At 37.0% G+C, this 27,395-nt stretch overlaps 1 protein-coding gene across 4 annotated transcripts in view; it reads right to left on the bottom strand.

The window, feature by feature from the left end:
* FBN2 (fibrillin 2) overlaps positions 1-27,395 on the bottom strand; it is a 166,125-nt gene that overhangs the window by 44,677 nt on the left and 94,053 nt on the right. For all 4 annotated transcript variants that reach the window (XM_065745582.1, XM_065745581.1, XM_065745584.1 and 1 more), the window contains exons 20-34: positions 25,399-25,518; positions 20,416-20,553; positions 19,096-19,146; positions 18,529-18,654; positions 15,712-15,939; positions 13,761-13,886; positions 11,535-11,663; positions 7,380-7,505; positions 6,458-6,583; positions 6,018-6,140; positions 5,763-5,888; positions 4,226-4,351; positions 3,042-3,164; positions 1,602-1,724; positions 187-312 (exon numbers count right to left, since the gene is read on the bottom strand). In XM_065745582.1, coding sequence (XP_065601654.1) covers positions 187-312; positions 1,602-1,724; positions 3,042-3,164; positions 4,226-4,351; positions 5,763-5,888; positions 6,018-6,140; positions 6,458-6,583; positions 7,380-7,505; positions 11,535-11,663; positions 13,761-13,886; positions 15,712-15,939; positions 18,529-18,654; positions 19,096-19,146; positions 20,416-20,553; positions 25,399-25,518 — 1,917 coding nt within the window. The remainder of the gene's footprint in view (positions 1-186; positions 313-1,601; positions 1,725-3,041; positions 3,165-4,225; positions 4,352-5,762; positions 5,889-6,017; positions 6,141-6,457; positions 6,584-7,379; positions 7,506-11,534; positions 11,664-13,760; positions 13,887-15,711; positions 15,940-18,528; positions 18,655-19,095; positions 19,147-20,415; positions 20,554-25,398; positions 25,519-27,395) is intronic.

The raw sequence follows: 27,395 nt of genomic DNA on the forward strand, positions 1-27,395 counted from the left end.
GAGCCAAACTCTACTCAGATTTTTGGACCACGATCAGGAAAACTTCCTTGCTTGAAGAAATCATTTTTATATGTCAAGTGTGTGCTGTGCATTCTGCTTCCAGGTAGAGGTCCTTCCAGCAATTCTTGTTGCTTTATAGCTGCCAATCCTAACTGCAAAAATAAATCTGATGTACGGGTAGCTTACCTTGGCATGACTTGCTGTCTGAGGCAGGAGTGAATCCCATCTCACACTCACAGCGGTATGCACCAGGGACATTCAAACACTGTCCATTTTCACAAAGATTAATATTTTCTGCACACTCATCAACATCTGTGGGAGAGATAAACTTTCTATGAGATGACATCCTTCAAAATACAAAGAATTTCATCCTACCACTCAAAGTTGCTCAGTACTGCTGATATAAAATATTTCAACCTGAAGATAAATTGGAAGAATAGAGAAAAGCAAATTTAATGTAATTTCTAAATTGACTTCTTCTACTCAGCTGATTTCCTTCATTATCAGAATTAAAATTTTTGTAATAATGCAATGTTATCAGTTCAGTACTATTAACTTTGATAAACATGCTTTGCCAATGAAGTCAAAACTTTTTTTTTGTTGTTTTATATTGATATATTAGTTTAACAGAAACATTTTTGTATTCATTACTTTGAGCATTTGCTCTTTAAAATGGTGTGACTCATCTACACTGTAAGATTTCCATCAGCTATAGAAAAGCACAATGGCAAAGAAAGCCATTCAACACTGCAGTCACTGTAAGTGCTCAACAATCTGGCAGAGATGCTTCTGATTGTTAAAACAAAATTATTAAGGTTTCTTCATTTTATTAATTTATATCTAGTATCCTATCAAATTTCCAAATAACAGATCTGACTTATACTGCATTATGGTTTGAAGTTAACCACAAACTAGAAACACATAAACAAACAAAATTTGAAGATTCAACTTCTGAAATCAAAAACTCGCAATGCCAATCAGAAGACCGTATTGAGTTTTGGTATAAAACTAGTTAGCAAATAACAAATGCATTCACATTAATTTCTTTGTATTTTACTATAGTTAGGATGCACCCCTTCAAACCTCCAAATTTGCAGACTACGAACAGAGCATATTAGAACTCTAGAGCATAGACATTATTGCATCTTCAACCTCAAGTGATAAAATCCAGTAACTCAATGCCCAGACACTTCTGTTTTACAAAAAAAAAAAAAAAAAAAAATCCTTACGTTTTATATAATTCTTTAAATTTTGGATTATTTGAAACACTGTGTGCCAAACAATGTTTGCTGTTAATAGCAAACAGCTACCAATTAATTTAAATGCAGAGATAACAAAAATTTTCAACCATATTTGGGAGAGCAGATGTGTATTTGCTGTGGAGAAAGGTGCACAGGAAGTTCACTCAACTAATGGTCTCAGTGGATTTAGTGGCATAAAAACCTAAAGAATAGTCAGCCACCTCTGTGAGCATTTCTTCAGGAGATAGGAAGAACACTGATTTTAAAAGATACTCTTACGTGTTTGGGCTTGGGTCTAACTTTGCAAAGCTTCCACACAACAGAACCAATGACAAATCAGCTTTCACAGAAACTACATACCTGAGCAAGTAAATCCATCCCCTGTGAATCCCTCAGCACAAGCACAGCGGTATGAGCCTGGGGTGTTCACACACTGGGCGTTCACACTGCACTGGTGTGTTCCATTAGAACATTCATCAAGATCTGCACATCGAGGCAAAAAAATGCAGAAGACAGAATACTTGACATGTAACTATCAAGCTGAAAAACCACAGAACATCCTAGCAATGCATGGAATTCAGTTAACTAAATAGTGAAAATGTTGGCACCATTACTTTAATGTTAATATCCTGTTCAAAAACATGGAATCAAGGTGAGTTAAAAAAATACGACAAAAAAACACAACATGATAAAACAAAGATGGTGAAGTCAAAATCTGACACCTGCTTGATGACTCTTCTTAATTATCAGAACACAAGAGCAGCCTAACCTATGAAAGTCAAGGCAAGGTTCCTTATCAATTTAAGTATCATTTCAGATTAAAAAAGAAGAAAGGGGGGGGGGAGGGAGGGGGGGAGAAGAAATAAAAAAGACAACTCTCATGATGCTAATGAGCAATCATGGCTTGATTTAATGATAGAGGCCATGAAGATGCATGACGTGCATCAGAAACAAGTATCACAGTGTAACAGGTGCTGTGGCATATCTGACCATTCTGTAGAGGGGTCTCCTGGAAGAACATTCTGTATTCAGCAGCTATTTTAACTACAAGGATGCTGTCAGAATTTTATTTTCTAAATCCCTTCAAGTAGGACTTTTTATTTGCATAGTAGAACTTCACAATTTTTTTATTATATGGTAACAATAAAATCATAGAGCATTTTTCTTCACAGACTTAACTTTAAAGTCCACTGTAAAATCTCATAATACAGCATTTTATCTTTCATATATTATAAAGTCTAATTCAGATGTGAAACTCTGATTCCACAGTTGTGCAAAAAAAAAAGGCAAATATTATTATCTCTTCTATACGAAAGATTAAAGCAAAGGCAAGGGGACATCACTGGCTGCAGTAGCCCAGCAGAAGTAGAACAGTTTCCAATCTGCTGAGTCTAATCTCTTTTATATTGGGCCTATTAACTACCTGTAGTATAGGATTATTATTAAAAAAGCATTAAGTAAGAGAAATAATATCTTACTAGCAGAAAAGCATAAAAAGAAGTCAATTATACTTTTGACTGAACTTTGTATTTTGCACACTTTAGATGTTTCATATTAACTTTATAAAATGTCTATTTAATTTAGTAGGGTGTTATACAGGCAGGCTTTTGAGAAGAAAAACAAAAAATTCCTCCAAAAACCCAAATCCCTGAAATGTAATAACCTTATATGCTCCTCTAATCACAGAGTGTAGCAGAGAGAAAAAGAATTATGTGCTTCTAATGGAGTACTCATAGTTCTCTTGCGTGCTTTATTAAAACAACAGGAAGGAAAGAAAACCTTAGTTTTCTTTATGCTTACCAATGCATTTAATGCCATTTCCAAACCATCCCTCTCTGCAAGTACATTTAAAACTTCCAGGTACGTTGACACATGAGGCATGCATGTCACAGTTGTGAGCACCAATTTCACACTCATCCACATCTATAAGCACAAAATAAACTATTAGTATTTACAGTCAGGAGCACCAGAATATTGCACAGGCGCTCTTACATGTTGTTCATTCCCAGTGTGCTGTGTTATAATCTTTTAAAAGACAAGAGTTCAAAACCACATAACAATTCAAGCAAACTGCTTTATATTATAACTTAATAACAGTGATAATTTTACTTTCAATTGTACTTACAATATGCCTTCAATACGTTCTTTTTTTTGTAAAATGATAAAATCAGTTTGATTTCCTACAGTTGCATTTTATTGTAAAATTAAAGCTGTCTTACAGATGTACTACAAATGCTGAAATGTCTAGGAGATTAGATTTTTGGGTGAGCAGGCATATTTTAGTTATAAAAATTAGTTTACTTGTTAAAATGATTCAAAATGAATTCCTAAACATAAAATTATAGGAGAAATTCTGTCAACTTTCTTGGAAAAGTAATTTTGGAAGAACTTATCCTGCCTCTACAGAGTCAACCCAGTCTGCAAAGGAAACTGTATTTATTACAGGAATTTGCACAGTTTGAAATCAAACTATTCTGATTCTTTAAAATTTGTTAGCATGGGTTAAAGGAGGTTATTTATTTTCCCTCTTACATAATCACATTCTTTTTCATACTTTTCTTCTACTGTTTTCCCTTTTGACCTTTTTCTTACACTCCTGGGTCATTTCCTGCAGTTGTAGTTGAAAAGATGAGCTCATACTTTAAGTATGCATGACAAATGGGTTCAGATAGAATACTTCCAACACAAATGCAGATGCACCTGGTCAACCTAAGTTTCATACCACAGATATTCCCCCTGTTTATATAAGAACAAGGCTTGCGTTTAAAACTGCAATTACCTATGAGGCCTCTTCAACTACGCTGACACTGGAGGTGGAGTATACCTTTTCCAGTTCCTAGGTACATGCTGACACATACAGCAGTTAGACTCCCACATTTATTTTTATGGAGAAACAACAACCTTGCTTGCATGTGAACATATTTTACCTTAAATCCAACTAAGATGCATACACACAAGAAACATATGCTGGAAATTTGCTTTACCTGTGCATCCAGTGGTTCCTTTCTTGACCGAATATCCTAGCTGGCAGTGACAAATGAAGGAACCTTTAGTGTTCTCACACTCCCCAAACATACAAATGTTGGAATTCAAATCACATTCATTCACATCTGTAAGTGAACATAAGTTTATTGTTAGTTAAATACTGCTGTCACCCAAGAGCATACTTTTCCATTTTGGAATGTCGTTGTTCAGGTAAAAATTTCAGAAGCATGCTAGAAGAACCTGCTAACCTCTTTGAGGGTAGACTGGCCTTGCAAAAAGATCTTTACAAATTTAAGGACTGGGTGTGAAGTTTAACAACAGCAACTGACAGATTCTACACCTATGACAGGTAATCTCTGGCTGTACATACAGATGGATGGGATAAGGTGAAGAGTAGCCCCCCAAAAAAGGGATCAGAGCTGAACATGAGGCAGCAGTGTGCTCTACAGCCCAAAGGGACAACTCTACCCTGGGGTGCAAGCAGGCCCAGTGCTGCCAATGGGCGAGGGGATGGACTGTGCCCTTGGCTCTGAGCTGCCTGTAGGCTGGCTGCCACAGTGGAGGAAAGGCTGTTAGACAGCACCGAAAGGAGGGCTACAATTACGGTGAAGGGTTTACAGGGCATGGTGTATGAGGAGCAGCTGAGGTCCCGTGGTGTGCTCAGTGCAGAACAGAGGAGCTGAGGGCAGCCCTCATGGCAGCACAGCTCCTCTCAGGGAGCACAGGACTACAACAGGCCTGAGGGATCAGCATGGAGCTGTGTCAGGGGAAGGGCAGCTGGAGGTCAGGGAAAGGCTCTGCATCTGAGGGTGGTAGCCCACAGATCAAAAAGCATTTGGACTCTGCTCTCAGACACAGGGTTTGGATTTGAGGTGGTGGTGTGTGGAGCCTGGTGTCAGACTCAATGACTCCTGTGAGTCCTTTTAACCTGTGATGCTTTGTAATCATAGGACAGCTTTGATCGGCATTAGATAGTACAACTTCTCCTCATTGTGCCTGTGTGTACACACGTGTGCACTTCTTAAAATGACTACTGAAAGGTTTACTGGACAGAGGTTCACAGAATACAATTTCAGCAACATAGCCCAGCACATCTTAAAATAAACGAAACATTAAATGTAAATGATGGTGGCTTCACATAAGCACCAAAACAAACTAAACATGTTAATTTAAACTAAAGAAATACTTTTATTTTGATTTCCTTTATAATCACTTGTGATAACTTTCTGTAGTTGCGAGCACAAACTAATATATTTAGAAGAGGTATAATAAAATTGTGGGGCTCCCAAACACTGTCTTCTCAGTAGTGATGCTCTAGAGAAATCCTACAATTATAATTAAATCAATATTATTATTGGATTTACAGGACTAGATTCATTCACTTGATTCAGCAGCAAGAAAGACCTACAGATCATTTGTCTTCTGCAACTTAGCTACACCGTTCCAATCTTTTTTCAAGGATTCAGCAGAAATTCCCAAAATGTTAGCTGTACACTTTTTAGACTTGTACTACTGTCAGTCCATACAGATACATACCAATACAAGTTTTCATGTCCATAGAAGCCATAAATCCATCATAACAGAGACAGCGATACTCCCCTGGAATATTAGTACATTGCCCTCCATCACATATATCTGGATTGTTTTCACATTCATCAATATCTGAAATAAAAGTAAAAAGTAAATCTCTCACACTGATGAAGACTTAGAAAGGATTATACTCAAATTGGCTCAAATGCTGTAATTTTCAATACATTTTTAATGAAATCCAATAAAGACATTAAAATATACCTGCACACGTCCTGACATCTGGCATTAGAGCATAGCCATCACTGCAGCTACATTCGTAGCTGCCTTCCGAGTTGGTGCAGTGGGTGTCACAGCCTCCATTCATTATCATGCATTCATCAATATCTGCGGAAGCAACATTAGTTACAATAAGTCCACATTTATAAGGAGAAATCATCTCCTCTTGCAATTTTAACTAGGAGAGGAATGACTTTGCCATTAATTTGCCACTCTCCTGATTTAGATTTTGCTCATCTTCATCTTTCAACTGCTTTTTCACATGTGAGAACACGTAGTTACTTTTAGTTGGGTTTTTTTTTGCTTATACTTACTACTAGGGATGTTAAAATAGGAGTAAAAGACAACATGTGGAAAGTAGGAAAGCCATATGAAATAATACACATGGCAGTAGAAATATATAGCTGAAGGTACATAGCACTTGCCTACGCAGCCTTGTCTGTCAGCCGTGGCTTGGTATCCAGAGTTGCAGGAACACTGATACGTTCCAACCATGTTCACACAGTTGCCATTTCTGCAGAGACTGTCACTTAGTGAGCATTCATTTACATCTGGAAAAGACGTATTCATATTGATTACTTACTAGCCAGAATGTAGACTGTAACTGCTGAAATGCCAGAGAAAGAGGATAAAAGAATAACATTTTAAACCAGAGGAATTCAAACATTTTCAGTTTCTTGCTCCTGGGATATTCCAGTTCAAGGTATAGACCTCAGTGTAGCAGGTCTAATGATCAAATATAGTATGTATAGTGATGAAATGTTTATTTTCTTCACCTCTTGTCTGTGAATATTAACTGCAGCATGTGCTGCATATTGACTCAGAAAGTGCACGGTACTGCAATTTGCTGGAGTTTAAGCCAACTTTTACAGTGAATGTGCATCACACACAGCAACCAAAGAGGTAACCTGCATTATAGCTTCTGCATCTTTTTTCCATCACTTTTAGTAAATTATGTGCAAAAAGCAGAGCTGTTATTTCACTATGGGACCAAAAAAAAGTTTTTGTTATTATAGGAACAAAATTCACTTTGTACTTCTATATTGTTTAATTGGAAGTTTCTAACATGAGCAGTACAGTCCTCTGAGCTGCTTAATAATCCCTAGAGGCCTCGTAAAATAATTCACTTTGAAGTCAACAGTGCCAATGGCACTGGAGATTTTATGGAGTCTGCTATAAGGTTCTAATTTGAAGGTATTCATTTTATTTGAAGATATTCCAAGGAAGAACATGGATCTGTGAACAATACTCCACAGTCACATCCTTACCAGTAACAAGAAGTTTTCATAGCACAAAATATTGCTCATTTTAGAAAGCTGAAGACTATCACTCTTGGTTGAAACTCACCAATGCATTCCTCACGTGATGATGACAGCTCATGTCCCACAGGACAGTCACACTGAAAACTCCCTTCTGTGTTCACACACATGCCACCTCTACAAAGCAGAGGGTTGCGTTCACATTCATCAATATCTGAAAATAAACCATGGTAAGTAAGCATAAATTCATTACTAAGGAGCAAAAAGGACAATGCAGTTGTCAGAGCCTGCAAGTGTCAAGTTCTGGAGTTCACAAATGAAACGACAGTTTAATTCAAGCAATGTGACTCCTTTTCATCATTCTGTGTAACACTGAAATTAAGGGGACATACATGCAAACTTTTAACTAAACTGCTGTTCAGTTTTAGAGCTACTGTTTATGTAGATAGGTGGCAGAGAAACATACTTTCTACAATGTACAATGCAAACTGAGCATCTGACTCTCAAATGTGATGAATACAGCTAAGGTTCAGATAGAAAGAATCACAAACAAAAGAATTCTATGACTGCAGGATGCAGTCATATTTTGGGACTCCCAGGAAGAACAACAACTAGCCTCCTTTGAAACGAGAGACTTTCATTCAAATACATAAACCAGACTTAGATTTTGTAAGCTGGATGCTAAAGCATCACAGGATTTTGCAACTTTGTCACATTAGGGGAGAAACTGACTCATGATAGAATCTAACTTCTTTGTTGATACAGTTCTGTTTGGATTATACTCAAAGCTCAAAGATGTTTTGATTCAGAATTACTTCTTGCTTTTCTTAGTTTCTGCAAAACATCCTCAAGAAAGTCATTTTTCTCTACTTTTTCCATTTTCTGTTTATTAATCTGACATTCTGGCTCCCTGCACCTGTCTTACAGTAAGCAAACAGTATTCACTCTCTGCATTTGTGCCTTGTCTCTCCGGAAACTTTCTATGGTTTAGCTTCCTTGTTATGTTAACCTCTGATTCAGGCAATGACTTTTTGGTAACTCTTGGTACCTTCAAGCATCAAACATCACACTGTAAAGAAAATCAATTACAGGTGACAGGAGGCCTGCACAGGGGCCATAGGACCACATATTTAAGTTCAGTCAGGACCACAAAAAACAAGGACAGGTGACCTACGAAGAATACTGAGGCCCTGCTTGAGAATGCAGGGATTTCATCACAGTTTGACCCTGTCAAGGGTCATTAAGAAAACAAAAAGGAAGTCTTCCACAAACATACCATTGGCAAAAGAAAGATGAGGGAGAATAGGATTCATGCTGAATGAGGAAAAGAAACAGTTGACACTAGACATTTGGCAGAAGATAAGGTATTCAATACTGTCTTTGCCTTCATCATTCCCAGTAAGTATTTGCTTTCAGGAATCTGAGACTTAAAATCAATGCTAAAGTCTGAAACAAGGAAGAATTACCATTGGTGGGATATTATCAAGTTAGGGAACATTTAAACAGACTAGACATTCACAGGCCCATGGAATCTTGTGAAATGTATTGACAATTGCTGATGAAATTGACCAATGCCACTGTGAGGATGGAGCATCTTTGAAAGGTTATGGCAATTAGAATATTTTGGATGGAAGGAAAGTAAGTATCAAACCATTCTACAAAAAGGGTAAGAAGATCCAGGGAACTACAGGTCATTTAACCTCATTTTAATCCTTGTGAAGGTGATGGAGTAGAGAACATTTTCATTTGGAATTCATTTCCAAACATACAAAAGACATGAAAACAATATGGTGTAGTTAGCAGAGACTTTTAGAATCGTAACTGACCAACTTGAAAGTTTTCACCAAAACAACATCTAGATTGGTGGATGAGAGAGCAGCAGATGCTTTTTATCTTGACTTCAGAGGGGCATTTGACACTGTGCTCCCAAAGACCCTTGCTGACAAACTGCTGAATTATGAGCTAGATAAGGGCATAGTGGAGTGGACTTAAAACTGTCTGAACCAAGAGCTTTGAAGAGCTGTGATCAGTGTCATGTAGCCCAGATGAAAACTGTCTGTTAGTGGTATATTTTGGCAGGCAATAATGGGGCTAAGACTATTTAAAAAGTCTATTAATGACATGGATGATGAGTCAGAGGGCACCCGTAAGAAGTCTGCAGGTGACAAAAAAAATGGGAAGAGTAGCTGACACATCAGATAATTGCACTGCCATTCTGAGTGAAATTGACAGGCAGGAGGAACAGGCAAAAAGAAAACTCAGAAAAAAAAAAAAAAAAAGCCCATGTTCTGCTCCTGGAAAGGAATAAACACACTCAGAAGTACATATCTTCATCAATGACATTGAAAGTGGGATTGAGTGCAGCATCAGCAAGTTTGATGATGGCACCAAGCTGTGGGGTGTGGTTGACACATCAAAGTTATAGCATGCCATCTAGAGGGCTAGAGGGACCAAGACAGGCTTGAGTAGTGGGCCCAGGTGAACCTCATGAGGTTCAACAAAGCCAATTGCAAAGTCTTGCACCTGGAACAAGGCAACCCCCACTATCAATACAAGCTGGGGGATGAAATGATTGAATGCAGCCCTGCTGATAAGGACCTGGGAATACTAGTGGATGGGAAACTGGACATAGAGCCCTCACAGCCTGTAAGAGGCTATTATTTTATACCATTGCCTCAAAGTTCGCTGATGAACATGTCCAAACATGTCCAACCAAGTCCTGGGCAAGGGTTGTGAAATCCTTTGTCTAAGAGACAAGCAGATGGGCATGTCCTGGGGCAACGAAAGAGAGATAAGCTGCAGCTCAATGGCTGCTTAACACTCTTATGTGTGGTACTCATCTCCGTGTAGAGACAGCCATCTCAGGAGACGCCTGCCTGGCACGCTAGCACAGGATTTGTCATGTAGGCAGGAAAAATGGAGGATAAAAGAGGGATCAACCACCATGAGATTGTTGGTGTTCTTCCATTGGAAACCTCATGAGCTGATCCCTGCTGCTGAACTCCCTCCTGGGCCTGCTGCCTGAGACATGCTGCTTTCTCCTGGACCTCGCCGCTCCTTCGAGGTGTTCTACCATCTGAACCCTCACGAGCTGATCACTGTTTGCTGCTTCTCCGGTGCTGACCCGGTGCCGCTTCTCCAGGACAGCTGCTTGCTGCTCAGGGCTGCCCGTTGCTGCTGCTGTTCTCCCCGCTTCTGCCACCCCTGCTCTTCTGCCTCGGACCCTCGGAGCTGCTGTAAACTGGACCACCCCTAGGATCCTGGCTGGTGGTTTTCCCTGTGCTGTACAAACCCTTGCTTCTTTCCTATCTTTCCTATTGCTTGCCTTCCCCTTCCCCATCACTCTGGTCAGTACTGGTAATAAACTGGTCTGACCAACATTTGAACTGTTGTTTCTTAATCTCATGCCGGGTAAATCTAAGAACCTTGTCTCCCTCCTTTATATTGGAGCGTGACACAGTCCAGAATGCCAGCCAAATCCTGGGCTAAACCAAAAGAAGCATGGGCAGCAGGGAGAGGAAGGTGATCCTGCCCTTCTGCTCTGTGCTGGTGAGGCCTTTTTCAATATTCAACTGCCTATGCCCCTTGCTCTAGTTTACCCTGCACTCAGCAGGGGTTGGACTGGACAATTTTCAAAGGTGATACTATTTTAGGAGACTTTGAAGAGAATTTGAATGATTTGTCTCTTTCATCAACAGTAAGTTAGGTCTTAAGTTCAATTTTATTGTGACTCTATCTAGTGAAAAGAGCATTCAACCAAGACAAAAATCTCAAAGTTACATTAACATAAAAAATTTTTAAGGTGGGTATCAGCGTTTGGTGTTTCAGTATCTATTGTTACAACTTTAGACCATTCAAAGATATGTGGGTTTTCAGGAAATACTCTCAGAATATCTTAAGTCCTAATAGTACAAAGGAAACATGAATTACATTACTTTTGAAACACCATTTATTCTTAGCTGTTTATTTAAATACTTCATTAGCCACTGCTGAAACTATATGAATAAACAGTCACTAACAATCTAAACTATCTATATAGAAATATGTAAATATCATCAGCAAAAGAACAACCAAAGCCGTATGAATAGTTCTGTTATCAGTCCTATTTATTGGACATCTCTCTCTTCTTTCTTTTTTTCAAGAAGTCACAGTAATTATGCATATGAAGCATTCAGTAGAAAGAGATAGTATAGTACAGAGTACACTAAATGGAAGGACTCCAGATCATCTTGGCAACACTTACCCATACAGTTCTTCATCATCATGAACCCACTTTCATAACCATCAAAGCACTCACACTCAAAGCTTCCAGGAGTGTTAACACAAGTACCACTTCCACATAAGTCTGGGGAGATCCGGCACTCATCAATATCTATTTAACAATAAATGAAAAGGTAGAAAAAACCAGACTTTATGGTGATCGTTCATTTCAAGGAAATTGGTCATTCTAAATGAATTCTATGAAAATCATATGTAGTACATAAATGAGTTTAGAAATGTAATTCATTTAATATTTAAAATAATCTGATTATGTGAAAAAGTATGTGGAAGACTCACAATGCAATGACTTTAGAGTTCTCAGCTATAGACTAAACTAAGTAACAATAAGGCTTCCATTAAGTGCAAGCTAAAAGTTATATTTCTAAGGAAGATAACTGTAATAAATTCTAAGTCACTATTACAGATGTACCATTTGACCCCAATAACACACTGTTATTGACACTTAATTACTTTTCACAAGGGCAGTTCTCAACTGCATTATAACAATACAAAAAGTTTTCCATTCCACTAAAAGCAAGAATTACTAGTTCACTAGTTTTTTGTAGCTTGTGTATTTTATTTAGTTTGAATAAAACTTTCTCTTGAAAACTGTATCAAGTTTGAAGAAGGTAAAAGAGACTCACTGTGTAACATACTGGTAGTAAGGCAGTAATCTGAACAAGAATTTGTAACATAAGATATGATCCAGAAACTGACTACTGTTGAAAAAGAGGTCTGGAAAGAACTGGACAGTGTATTATTCACCATCTCCTCACATCTTCTCAGACACACCTTATTCTCCTTAATTCCTCCTAATTCTACTGCCCATCCACTGTTTCTGAGGTGAACTGAGGTTCGATGCCTTTGCTTCATGCCCTCCACTCTACAACCTCCACCTTCAACTTCATTCACAATTTTGTCATTGATTTTTATCTATTAAGAAAACATTAAGTCTGTACAAGGAATAAAAACTGAAAAGTATTTGAAACAATGAAGATGCTAATCCAAGGGGACAGAGCATGGGATTGGTTCTGTCATCCAAAGAATCTGGGAAGCAAGGAATAAAATATCAGAGAAAGACATTAGCATGTCTGTTCTAAGATGTGACCTGGGCAATGGACTGAAGTAGATAAAGAAAAAAAAAAAGAAAAATCCAAGCTTAACTGAAGAAACAAAAGAAAGAACAAAAGAAAAAAAAAGAATCAAAGACTAAAATGGTTCATTTTTCACCACATGTAAAAATTTCATTTTCCTGTTACTCGCCACAAACTGTATTCTGTCAGTAGAAAATCAGTTCTCATACACATATGTGTAGAGGTGTGGAATGGTAATCCATGTGGTGGGCCTGGGATGTCATTAATTGCATGGCTTTATAAAATACTTTGTTGTTAATACAAAATAAACAAACAAAAAGCCTCCCACTTAATAAAATCTGTTCAGTGGAACATTTCAATCAGAACAAAATTTCTGTGAAAAACAGAACCAAACAAACCTTCTGTAGGGAGAAGTTTTTTGACCTATTCTTGTGAGATGAGAAATAAAGTTACTTAAATGCATTTCTCATCAGTGTAGTCACTATAAAAACAAGGAAATCACCAGTTAGGGCAACATTAACATCCAGACCAACCTCAGTTAATATGCCTTACCACCCACACTTCATATTACATATTACTCAAAGACTCCTGTGTGGTAAAAGAAAAAAATTCCTTCATTTTCAACACAGAGCCACCCACAATGCAGGCATCCAGGTTCTCATAATTGGGAAACTATCACACTTGTCTTCCATTTTTGCTTTCTAGGTAGCAACCAACAAAACACTAAACTTTTAAATAATATGTATGCCTCTTCTTGAGCTAACACACTGATGTCAGAATTGCACAGGTATTTCTGTATGTGCTTAGTTACCTTACCTAAATGAAAAACGATTAATAACAGGGTCTCTCAGATCATTTAATTTTTCAGTTTGTACTGACAGAGAACGACAAGCACTTTTAGCACCAATTTAACAGATTCCTAATGTCCATGTATGAAAAGAAATTCAAATTAATTAGAGAATTGCTTTCTAAAAGGAAAACAAGATGGTTGTCTACAATGACCACAGAGTAATCTCTTAGTAACTGAAGGATATAAATTGCATTAAGCTTCCAGATCACTAAGCTAGGTAACCATCACAAGTTCCTTTAAAAACCAGAGAAAATGCAAGACTTACCTGTACAATTTCTTTCCTCCATATCTAAAGCAAATCCACTGTTACACCTACATTTGAAACTTCCAATTGTATTCCTGCATTTACCATTCATGCACATTCCAGGGAATACTTTGCACTCATTGATATCTACAAGAAAACAACAAACAAAAAAAGTGCTTAAGCATTATGTATTTATTTACTTGTATTTGTATTTATATGTTTATATATTGAATGGAAATTTTCTTCTCCTTTTGTTCTTTTTATTGGCATAAAAGGATTAGTCTGGGTGGCAGAGTACACCCCTCAGGGCTGGGGAAGGGCAAATAAATGAGAAGGAAAACACAGCAAAATGAATGGCAGCAACAGAGAGTGGCAGAGAGAAACCATTCTGGGTTTCTGAGAATCCCAGCTCCTGGTATGGTGCTGAGTGCAACCTGAGTGCAGTAAAAACATGGTGGCAGAAACTATGAAGAGTGGAGGAAAGGCATCAGTCTGAAGCTGAGCATGGAGAAAATGGAAAAAAAGTGTTTATCTACTTCACTTTACAATACATAAATCAGTAGTCAAAAGTTTATATTTATCAGCCATCAACTAAGCTGAGTGATTCTCCACACTGTCTATAATTTGTGTTATGTCTATAACACAAATGTGTATGTGTTCTTCACTTGGCAGCAATGAATATTCACTGTGTTCCCAAACTTCCTCATAAAAGACGTAACTGTTGTCTGATTTTTCTTTTTAATTTAGTGGTATCTGAAGATCAGTTTAGGAATTAATTAACTGTTCTTTTGGAGAATATAAAAATATTTCACCTCTTCTAAAGGAGTTTTTTCTGGACACTGGAGTGAAATAGGCTGTTAAAAGAACTTGCAGTGATTATTCACATGTCAGCCTGTTTTATCCACTTGCCCAAGGGGATTTACACATTTGAAGAAGCTTTTCTTATACTCTCTAATTTGCTGGTGAATGTCCTTACTTGAGATTTATCATGCCTATTGCGATATGGCAATATTGTTATCTTGAAGGGCATTAGTGTGGATGTGAAATAAGTATGGTGCAAATAAAACGGAAACAAGCAGCAAAACCTTACAAAAGTCTTGGAATTGAGAAAATTCCTAACTTGTTTAGTAAATCACAATTGAATGTTCAGGCCTTTGCACAAGAATAGTAAAGTAACTCCTGAAAACTGGAGCTTATATATGGTGAAACTGTGGGCCAGCCTCTTACTGTTTTCTCAAATGTTTCAGGGATCATCTTAGCTTCTGAACACACAAAAATCTACTGCTCTTCTTCTCAGACCTCAATCATCTAAAATATCTCAGATCTGGCTTCTTAAAACTTCCCAGCCTCTTCAGTTTTGTTTGTGTTCTATGCATGGGAATTATTATTTTTTTTTCCTCCAGGAAAAAAATGTCCAAAATGTTTTCTACATACATTATGAGGCAATGGAGCTGCAGTGATACAGAATTGAAGTGTAATAACAAATACTCTTTCGTTTTGATCACTTGATTGGTTTAGACTCTGCAAACCAAAGGAAGAATTCATGCTTCTTCAGACTGTGCTTAAGAGACCCCCAGGCAAATCACAGTAATATTTTGTGTTTGCATTCTGACGTGTGGAATTCCACATCAGTCTTAGTTCAGTATTTGCAAAGTGCTACTTTCAAAAGGTGTATATTTTCTGCTAGTTTCATCATTTAGAGCTCCCCTCCTTTCAATTCTAGTCATAGTAATATCTTTTTTGTCCTTCCCAAATTCAAACTTTCCAATTTTTGTTGGTAGGCTTCTGTAACACTCTTGAACAACAGGCAAGCAGTAGGTTTTCCACCTGTACTGCCAGCTGTACGATGAAGATCTTTACAGCATCTCTCACCCCAGGTATGTAACAGATACAGACCCTGGCATTTCATTAGAATGGTCACCAAGATGTACATATAATTTTTACATCCGTTAGATAATAATGAAACTCTTGCCTTTATAAAATGGTCTGCCAGTTAGAATATCTCCTCTGTTGGAAAAGCCAGGACCTCTGGGGCACAGAGCCTCATACTCCTTTGTGCCAGGCTTAGGACACTCCTCGCAGTCCGAGCCCCAGGCAGCACCCACAGCACAACAGCAGGCATCCATTCGAAATTTGCCAGGTACAGACTGAATGCATTCATCTTCATCCCATTTCAGGTAACACTGCTCCATGCGAATATCTGCTCATTTTAAAACAAAAAAGAGAAATATTACACTTTGGTAAGATTTTATGTCTAGTAGAAGCAACTATTTCCAGGACATGGTTCAGTTTCTGCAAGATATATTTCTGCTCAAGTCTGAAGTTGCTGTTGGTAAGCTTACAGATCTCTGTCATGTCACTTAGCAGTAGAAAATTTTCTGTAAATGCTAATTTCTGCAACTTAGGAAGATTCCTCTAAATTTCAAAAACCTGAAAAAAGCTACAAATAACAGGAAACAGACAACAGCACTGTTAGAGAAGGTGTCCACGATTTCACATCCTCCTAGTATGACTGAAATGGACTGGAAGCCAAAATATTTGGTATGATACACTGAACTGGAAGTTAGGCTTTAGGAAACTATGCAGAACCTCTATATACTTAGCACAAAAAGCTTTGGAGAAAATGCATTGTTTTAAAAATAACATGAAAAAGCTACTGAACTATTTTCCACATACATCCTCTAACAAATTCACAATATAAATTACCTTATGCATACCCTAAGGTAAACAATTTAGAAGAAAGTATAAGAAATTGAAATTGTTTAAGGAATACTCATGGTTTCCTGAAGATTTCCTTATATCAAATTCATATCTATTTCCATTTCAACAGATTCAGCAAATATAATTCTTATAAATATTTGTTATTGCTAGAATCAGACCAATGGATCCTGCAGGAAATAAAAGCACTTGAGAAATATACGCCACAGTGCTTACATAGCACAGGAGAAAGCACATATCTTGTAATGTAAAATAATACTTTTTTTTATAAATTAGGGAAATAAAAATTGGATTTGAGGGTAAAAGAATTCTGTGTGTTGCTTGAAAGCAATATGGTTGTTGCAACCAACACTTCTTATGAAGTTTCTCACTAAGAAGTAATACAGAGTTGAAGGCCACAGATGACAGTGACTGGAAAGAGATTTGATGAGTATGGCGTATATAAAAAAAGAAGCAAACATAATAGGATAAACTACATATGCTATATACATGCATCTTGGCAGACTTTGTTTTGAATTATTTCTTTTTTTCTAAGAGAAATTTTATGCTGAGAATGTACATCTGTTTATTTACAAAACTGTAATTTTAAAAAGCATCTGTAGAATTACATTCATAATGTAAAATATCATCAACAAATACAAAACACAACCTGGTAGCTGTTTATATCAGCTACTGATAAACAATGGAGCAATTAAAGGAAAACTGACTGCTTAAACTCAAATCTTGAGGAATGAGATCACCGCTGAAATAGAAAATACTGGTTGGAACAGCCAAAATCTTGACTGATATGAAGCAAGGGCTGAAACAATGTACTTGTCCTGATCTGTTTTCTCAAAAGAAATCAAATGTTGTCAGTAATTACATTTTTATAGTCCTTAGAAGTGAAAAAAAATATTTAACAGAAATACCAGAATCTTTTAAGTATTCCATTCCCCAACTTCCATATTTTCATCTCTAACTGCTCATTTTTTAAGATTTCAAAAAGGCAAATTGGAAAGATGTACTGCAAAAAACTGAATCAATAAATGGAGAAGGTATGTGTGGCACTAATTTCAATTAAAACAGACATGCAATTTTATAGGATACATAATAGATATCACAATATATCTGTCACTGTTTTTTCCCAATTATCTTACAGATAAATATCATTCTAAATTACACAGTATAAGTTGTTTTAAACCATGAAAATATTTTGTGGTATCTGAACATGGATTTTACAGTTTATCAGATGTAAAAAAAAAAAAAGTTCTCTAAGAGAGTAGAATATCTAATAGAATATCTAATAGAATATGCAATTAAAAAGGAAAGAAAAAGAAGACCAAGTCAGGTAATGCTGTGTTATTAGGATAATCCAGACAGTACAGAAACATTTAGCAATGTGACATTTTATAAAACTTGTGACTGTAAAAAGCACTATCAGATTTAATTCATGTACTAGCAGACTAATAACATTAACTACTCTTGCTACAGTATATTTTTGCTTTCTTTAGCATACATAAGAGCTCAATACTTTTTATTCCTAAAGCCTTTCCTGTAGAGGACATTATGTCTTCACTGACATCATGTTCTGTCTGTGGAAGACACTGATGTACTGCACAACAAAGATGAAGTTTTATTTTAACCTACACCCATTGTGCTCACTTTCAAACAGATTGATTTCTGTCTGTGTATTTCTGCTACAGTATAGTACCTGAATTTCATAAAATGTGTAGATAGAAACAGAGAAAAGAACAAGTCATTATGTATTACAAGCACCTGGCTGTCCAGCAAAGTACTTATTGCCTTGCTCATAGTGAGTTAGACTGGGCGATGTGAATCACAGTAAGGGTAACACTAGTAAAACCTATTGCTTGCAGTGAGGGCAAAACCCATCGTAACACAAACATTCATATTCCTCAACTCTTCCCTGGAGTGAAGGCATCTGAAATCCAAGCAGACATAAATTAAAACGTAGACTTAACAAAGCCAGCAGTTCAGAAACAAACTGAATGTCCTTTCTTACTCATTTAAGAATTATTTTGGATAATTGTTTTACACAGTTAAAGGCTGCCAAAGATGACTGTACTCTTACCTAAACACACTCGCCCTGTTCCGTCCAATGTCAGTCCTTCAGGGCATTCACAGTGAAATGAGCCTCTACTGTTAACACAACGTCCATTGGGACAAACACCCGGAAAAACATCACATTCATTTACATCTGTTGGAAAACAAAGCAGTGAAAGAAGTTTCAGAATATATGCTAATTTCAGGAAGGAGGTAGTGACAACTTTACTGAGAACTTCAGCTGTACAAAAGCACAGCAGTTCCATTCATGCTGTATTAGGATCTGAACAAGCATCTAGCTCCCTCTATTCCTAGGGACCCTTGCAAGATGATAACACACAGGACATTAAGATGCCACATTCTCTAAGTAAGATAAAGTGATGTTTGTGGATGACAGAATGAAAAAGAATTAAATATATTTTGAAGGAGCCCTTCCATCCTTTTTGTACTATTTTGACATTCTCCAACAGAGTTAACTTCACAACAGACATTAATTGATAGCACCTCTAACATTAATAGGTCACAGCTTGCATGCACTTTTATTTTCTGACAGAGAAAAACAACAGCTAGTGAAAGGAAACACAAAAAACTTTACCTTCACAAGTAACACCCTTAACTCTGGCAAATCCTCTTGAGCAAGCTGTATCTGAAATCAAGCAAAAAAGATACATCACTGCTTCAGAATGATGTATGAGAGTGAGTAATATAAAAGTACCTTTGCAATTTCTCTACATTATATAAATTTGACTGTATAATGTAGTAAGTGATCTAGTCTCAGTGAAGAAAACTACCAAAAACCACTGTGTTACTTAGAAGAAATAATAGCTGAGGAAATTAAATGTTATGTAATTACTTCATTGCGCTTTCCATTAAAGGGGCCAGAGAGAGATGAATCTCAGCACTCAGATGTAACTTAAAGGTACACATTCTGTAAGGTTACTTGAAGATCTAAAGGTTTAGTGATGCCAGTTATCAAAAAGTGTTGTAGGGATTTTTTTGGTTTTATGTTTTTGTTCCTTATTTCCACTGCAGCTTTATATAGCATCTGAGTAAAGATGTGATATTTTAGGATATACACGTAAAATGTAGCATAATGTATAGATATGCAAGCTTGCTGAAATCTACAAAGCTAAAGAATAAGAAATTAAATGGCCAGATGTATTCCATCTGAGCTAATAAGCACTCTATATTAATTAGTCTTTGATTAGTCCTATAAGCTACCATGCTCTTCGCTACACAACATGTTCTTCACACTACCATGTTGCTTCTTGGATGTCAAAGTGGTATCTTTGCTTGATGCTCCACTGCACAGTTAAGAGCACTGCTGGATGTTGTTTGCACCACACTTATTAGATCAGACACATCTGCCCACAGTTATTGTTTCAATTAAGAACCACAGGCTAAAATGTCATGACACTGGTTCAGCCGCTTGAAGTATTATTCAAACCTTATGGCAAGAATGTGGCACAGCATATTCTCCACAAAACAGAGAATACATTTAGCACTCCTGCTTCCAATCTCTAGCCTTAACCTTGTGATCTAATACTAGAACTATTCTACGGACAATAATGATAGATGATATGTGTTTGAAAACAGCTGGGACGAGTGTTAACAGCCCTCAATGTTTTAACAAGTATTTCATTGTATTATTTTAGTCCTTACTTCAAGCTATCCCAGTGTATAACACTTGTGGAGAAGGAACATACGTAAGTACTCAATGATCCACTCAAATGTTATTTTTTCACAGCTTCAAAGTTAGAATGATACCTGATGGTGGAGATTACAAAAGATGCTATAGAAAACAGTCTAAATTTATAATGTTCTTGTTTGTTTTAATAGAAAAAAAGTGATAATTTTTTCTGGTGGTTCAATCATCTTTCTCCCAGAAGACACAGGATATGAAAGCATGGCATACCTAATTCACACCGCTCACATGGGCTGCCCCAGGCTGCTCCTAAAGTAGCACAACATTCAGATTTCAGTGTAGCACCATTGATGTTGACTTCACAGCGACTGTCCTGGATGTTAAGCCAGCAAGTCCCCTTCAGGCTATCTGCAGCACAACAGAAACAATATGGTACTGTCACAGCAGGAAGAACTGACAGCTCATCGTGCCACTGGCAGACACGGTACAAAGGGAGCACAGTCTGTCTTTTAGAGTAGGACCTTGCATCAGAGTCCCCTTGTACACTTTTTGTTTTAGAAGCAAAAGAAATAAATAGCACTGTCACCAAAAGTGAGCGATAGTGTTCCACTAGAGACATTCCATAGTCCAGGTCCTACAGGTAGTAAAGATCCTCTAGCAACAACAATCTAGTAGATATATTATCCAGTAGATATATTTGTTTGCTTAATCTAGTGATTGTTCAGGCTAAGATATACAAGTAGCAATAAAAACAGAGCTTGTAACCTGGGATTCCCCCTTGCCCTGGGTTCAGATCCAGTGGTTAAATTAAGTTATTAAATCCAGTTGCTTTTACCCCGCCTGAATCAGGGACTCTTCAAAGTTTTCAGAAAGAAAAGAAAAAATACTGGGGACAGAGATGTGGCATATTGCTTTAGGGGTCCAACTCTGCTGGTACATTAAGAGTGCTTTGAATATGTCTGTTAGTTTACACTCCAGGCTATGCTCCTGAGGATGCAACCACAGCACGCTCAGCTCCGGAATCACAAATTGGAGTGCTAGGCTGTTAATCCAAACCTGCCTTAGGGCAAATCCACTCCATTATGTGCACAGCTAAAGCAGCACCTCCTGCCTGCTCCCCACGCTAACCATCCACAGAGCAGAGAGGGATTTTCAGTCACCAGTGTCAACTCTGCTACTTGAAATTCTCTTTTAGGTACCCAAGTCTTCAATTAAAACAACCATGCCTTCAGTGCACAAGCCACTTTTCAAAATATGTTATATCCTAAATCAATTATGAGTTTTTGAAAGTACAGTACTCAATTCAGTATCTTTATGCTATTATATTTAAATGAGACCAGAATTTTTGAAGCAGATTACAACCTTTGTGATAGGAAAGCAAAAGCGGTCTGTAAAAATCTAACCCAGATTTGAAAGGCCAGCCTCAATAGAGTTTAACAAAGAGCACATACCCATACTTCAAAACTAAGCAAATGGCCCAAGTTGACTAACAAGACGATGAATGCAAGGTTAATAGGAATTGGTTTTAAAGGTTTAAGTACTATACATGTACAGAAAGTCAGACTATCTACTAGGTGCTGTAGACTGGTATTACTCATATCTCATACTTAGGAGCAATGTGCTCCAGATTTTTTTTCTTTAAAAAACTTGAACTTTTCTACAAAACTGTTATTAGAAAATTATGCAGAATGCTGAGAGCACAACCATTCTTTGGGCAGAAAAAAAAAAAAGCTGGTGGAAGAATGTTCCTGGAACCAGTTCTAGAAACTGGAAATCTACTTCATAAACGATTAATTATAAGAGTTACATTATTTAGATTACTATTGGTCTCAGAAATGTAGGGTACAAAGTTACAAATCAATGAAAAACAAAGGATCTTGGAAAAAATATTTTTTTCTAGTCCTTAATCAGCCTTTATCCAACAACCAAGACTAGGAATAACAGCACAAGATCAGACGAAGACATAACTTAGGAATTGGATCTGCTCTTGACCTTTTACGGGATGGGCATGTGCTATCTCATCAAACGTCCTCATCTCAGGGTCTTAATACAGGGAGACCGAAAGCAGCTTGCCCTATTGTACTACCTCATGCTACATCCAGCTTGCTGGCCAGACACTGATGTGTCTGCTTTATTTTGTTAAAATAAAGATGCTTCCATTGCTTCATTCACTAGCAGTTTTTTGAGTGTGATATTACTCATTTTTAGTAGACAGATTTACAGAATAAAAAAGTCAAAATATCTCAAAAATAATTTAAACTGCACTTATTAGCAGATGACTTTCTTTACACCAGCTGCATCTACATTATCCTGCCAAAGTCTGCTTGTCTTATCTTTTTTCTGGCTATGAGTTAATTTCCTTTATTTTACACAACCTCTCTTGTCCAGACAAAATTTACAAAGGGCAGCCACTCTGACTTCTGCTTTGGTGAAAAAAAGGTATTTATTATTCAGCATCAAAGCATTCCTTCTCCTGCTTGCATCTCTTTGATTCTGACTTGAAGAAGAATATATGCATACTACAGGCAGATGGCAGCCTACAGGCTGTTCACTATATGAATTCCAAAAATACTGACTAAATGTGAATTAAAATCATATATTAAATGTACATTTTGAACAGCGCAGATGGCAGTACCCCTACTATCCAAGCAATTCCCAAAACAGCAATGAAGCAGTGGTACAGCCAACAGATGAATTTCAAAACAGTTCGACTTCTTTAAGAGGAGTAGCCTTAGTACCACAGACACAGAGTTAAAAAGCAAAACAAATGCATACTAAATCACCTTTTTAAGTTAAAAGTTCTTTTTGTAAAGGCTAAACTAACAACCTTAATTTGCTGGAACTATGAGCCAAATGTTGTGCTTTGAATTCTTGCTCTAACTGGAGCAAGTCATTTTACCTCTTCACAGGGAATTTTACAGAAAGAGGCAAATAACTTATATCTTTGCTGAATTTCTAAAAGCAGTAAGGATGAAAACGGATAACAAAACCTGGTTCTTCAGCATTAAGGCTGAGCATACCAGGCAAAGGAACCAGAAGAGACAACAGACTTAAATTTTGCCTCCACAGATTGAGAAGAGAACGTGTGCCAGACACATAACTTCTAATTTTGATGTAATTTGTTTTTTACTGCAAATATGTCTGACAATTTAAGTTCAAACTTTCATAATTAACATGAAAGGAAGGAAGAAAGAAGAAATATTCTTACAACATAGGTGTGATTCTGGTTCTGACATGAAAGAAAATCTGAAATTAATGCAAAACCTCAGAATCAAACTGATGCTTCTCTTACTTTGATCATTCTTAAGAATACAACACATATCCAAACCAGAATGCCATTCTAGTCAAACACATCCATTCTGGAATATACTTTCTGTATCTGATGCAACAGTAATTAGTGCAAACTGGGGCAAACAGATAAAAAAAACTTTTCCTACTGTAGAAGTTTAAATCAGCTTCCTTTTGTTGAGTGTTTCATAAGTTTTTCACACCAAACACAACCTATAATCTCAAACTCTTACCTTCCAGTAATTTAGTCTACCCTTCTCCCATCAGTAAAAATTCCAGTGGAAGCCTTGTCAAGGTATGAAATCACAAATTCTAACTGTATAAAACTATATTTCTTACATGAGCTCAGCTGACACTTCTGTCTTAACATATTCTCACTTGTACTACAGAAAAGTCTTCCAGAGAGAATGCTGACCAAAAAGAATGAGTAACAATTAAACCTACAGGATAAGGTGGCTCCTATCCTTCCCTTTTTATTTGACTATTTAATTGTTTACATTATTTACAAATAGTACTCAGACCAAATAGGACCTCACTCTCTAGCCATCCCAATGGAAACAATTTGCAAAGTAAACCATTATAATCAAACTCTTAATGAACCTGTAATGCCTTTGGATGTCAAAACACAACAAAATTAAAATGAGGATAGAATAAGGTGGTCATGACAAGACATCAGCACAATGTGAAACAGAACAAGAAGAATACTAAACTGTACAGGACAGTGATGGTGGTAGTATCCCTAAAAAACCTAGGAGACGGCTTAGGTGCAAAAGTAATATTCATTAAGACACAGACAGATGCCTTCATTAAATAGAAACTGCAGTCTCTACATTTCCAATCTTAAGAAAGTCTTGGCAAGGCAAGAAAGCTGAATCAATAACACCAGAAGAAACATCTAAACTCAGTATCATCCCATTATTAATGACACTCCAATCCAAATTATTCAACATATCTTACAATGACTTCAATTATGTTACACAAATAAGATGAAACAATGGCAGCTTTTGAGCACCTGAGGAGAGCAGATGTCTCTAGCCCTTTGAATCTTCTTGGAAAGGCAAGAAAAAAAATAAAAAGCATGGCTTCCAGAGATAATGTGAATAACATCTTGCAGACAACTGTTGCTGCTTGCTCTGATAAAATCTGTGCTGTCCTCTGCTTTATTTCAATGCAATAGAAAATCTCAGAGGATGCTAACATTATTTATGTTACATCATTTTTCTGTAAATGTATGTCTTGTATATATACAAAAAACAATATTTATGTGTTTGCCCCAGGGACAAGGATCCTTCACAAACTTTGATATGTTTTACTCTCCTTTAGCAGTTTTCAACAAAAGAGGTAAGGTATGAAATTGCGCTGTAAGCTAAACACCACTACTATTTTTTGATAGATAGGAAAAGTAATTTTCACAGTTTACAAAGAATGCTAGATTTTATATCACTATTTGTTCCTCCAGTTTTACCTTCTTGTTTCAAATTTCAAGAGGACAAAAAATTGAACAGCTTTCTGCTTTACAATTTCTCAGCTATTAGACTTATTGTTTTACTCACATCTTGTCTGTTGGGAGAATGACATAATTCCTATTAATAACAATAACATCAATCAGCTTCAGCATAGCAGCACATATCATTGTATGGACATTCATGCACATTGCATCTCCTTTTAACATGCTTCTGCTTCCAAGAAATGATCATATTGGTATGGGTTTGTTTGATCTTACACAATTAAACAGGTAGTCCACTACAGGGGGAAAATGAGCAAAATACATAACTTTATTGCTGATTTAAATAATGCTATAAATGTTTGGGTTTTTGGTTTTGGGTGATTTTTTTTCTGTCTGGTTGGTTGTTGGATTTGTTTTTGGTTAGTTTTTTTTTTTTCTTAAGTTAGTAAGAAAAACAGATTAAAACAACAGCAACATCACAACAACAACAACAAAAAAAAACAGAAGAGAAGACCCACCAATGCAGATCAGTCCTGTAGAGTCCAGCTTGCTGCCAGGTGAACATTCACAACTGAAAGATCCAAGGTTGTTCCTGCAGGCACCATTGACACATGGGCTGCTTTCACATTCATTTATATCTATAATCCAGAAAGTAAAGACACTGTTAGGACTGTAATGTGCTTCTGGAAAAAAAATAATAATAATAATAAAAAAGAGTGTAAATGCTGCTGTGGACTACACTTTGCCAAGACAGTCTGGTATATCCATTTTTTTTGCCTCCTTTCTTTCTTCGTCTGACTGTCTGTCTTCCTGTCTGTCTGTCTTTTTGAAGCATGACATGCAAAAAATAAGGGACAGGCAGTTAGCATTTATATGCATGAGTATAGGAGTGTGTATTTTGAACATGTTAATTAAACAACTCTTTTATACAAAGACAGTCACTTCCAAGAACTTGGAATATGAAGTTTTCCAGCAGAAATCATAACAGCCTTGTGAGAAATCAGAACTCTTTCATCATGGAAAGCAATGTATTCCTAGCCACAACATGCTGTGCACAAAAAAAGTCTTATTGTTTCTGTCATTTATGGCTCCATAAGGCTTTGGAAGAATTAAGAAAACCCTGTTAGAATCAAAATATTCCAATTCTGGCTGCAATTCTCTAGTTCTGGAAAGTATTCAAGAAAGAGGAGTTGAAACTTCAGTAATGTAAATGGTACTTTCCTCTGCCCCTAACTCCCTCCGTTTATTGCCCATGAGTTTTTTAAGCTGGTTCATATAAAAGAATAGGATCCCTGTGGACAGTATTATTTGCTGCTTTTTTATTTAAAGTGAAATCAGTTTTAAGATCAAAACAATACCAGCAAATTCATTCAAAGAACAGTTGCAGATGCACATACACTACTTTTTCCTAAACTCAACTAGTTCAATTTTTTTTAATCTGGGTTCCAAATCAAGCCATACATTCTAATCTAACCAGACAGCTCCTTTGCCAGTCCAGAAATACTCTTAGTGCATACTCATATTTGCTAGCACTGACCAAGGAATAATGTCATATTGATACACAAAAAGAACATGATATAAATTAATTATAAATTAACACAGAATGTATTAAGCACCAGTAATATTAACAGTATCAACAGATCATTTTCAAAACAGACTGAAATACACTGCTCGTTGGTCAGAAATCAAGGTACCACTCGCTATTCGGTGTGCTATGAGGTATCAAGCTGTCATTTCATTAGACCTGAAGGAAGATTCCATGAACGAGTCTTGAGGGACTTATGGGGTCAGAGGCACAGTTTAGAATATCACCAAAGGATATATATGGGAGGAGGGGGAAAGAAACTGAGAAATGGAAAACAGTCAGAAAACACTATGCTTAGGAAACTGTGTCACCTCACTCTTCATATCCAAGGCAAGCACCTAACTGAAGGGCCAATTTTCACAGTTCCTTTACTTAATGGAATTACTTGCCTAAAAATAGCAAATAGACTTATCCTTGAATGCTAGCAAGTTTTTGAAAGCAAATGAGCTTATGTTAGCAAAATCTAAGCTCAATCTTGTGTGTTATTTAGCTTATGAAGACGCAGATATGAGATCCAGGAGGCTTTACCATATCAAGGCAATGTGTTCAAGGACTCCCTGTACAGGGCTAACTGCTGTACTAGTGCCTGAGCTGCTAAGTCCCATGCTACTGCTGGTCCTGCATTACTCCTCCAGAGCTGCTAGCCCCTATCAGGCATCTGCCAGATGCCACATCAGGCACAGCTTCCATGTCTCTTTGCAGACAGCCTGCCTAGATACAGTGGGTTGTGTTATCTCAGGTCTGATCTTAACAGATCACAGCCCACTCCAGCTTGCCAAAGAGCACAACAACACTGTAGGCAAGCACATGGAGCCAGGACAAATTTGGCACTGCTCATGTATCAACACAGCATGGAGGTAATCATATAGATCTACAGAAGACAGTTTGTACAGAGCAAGTGCTAAGAACCTCTTCACCCCAGTAGGCAAT

This window comes from Cyrtonyx montezumae, unplaced genomic scaffold (assembly GCF_038088225.1).
Source record: "Cyrtonyx montezumae isolate F1298 unplaced genomic scaffold, pur_monq_1.0 scaffold_36, whole genome shotgun sequence".
In the NCBI taxonomy this organism is placed as follows: domain Eukaryota; kingdom Metazoa; phylum Chordata; class Aves; order Galliformes; family Odontophoridae; genus Cyrtonyx; species Cyrtonyx montezumae.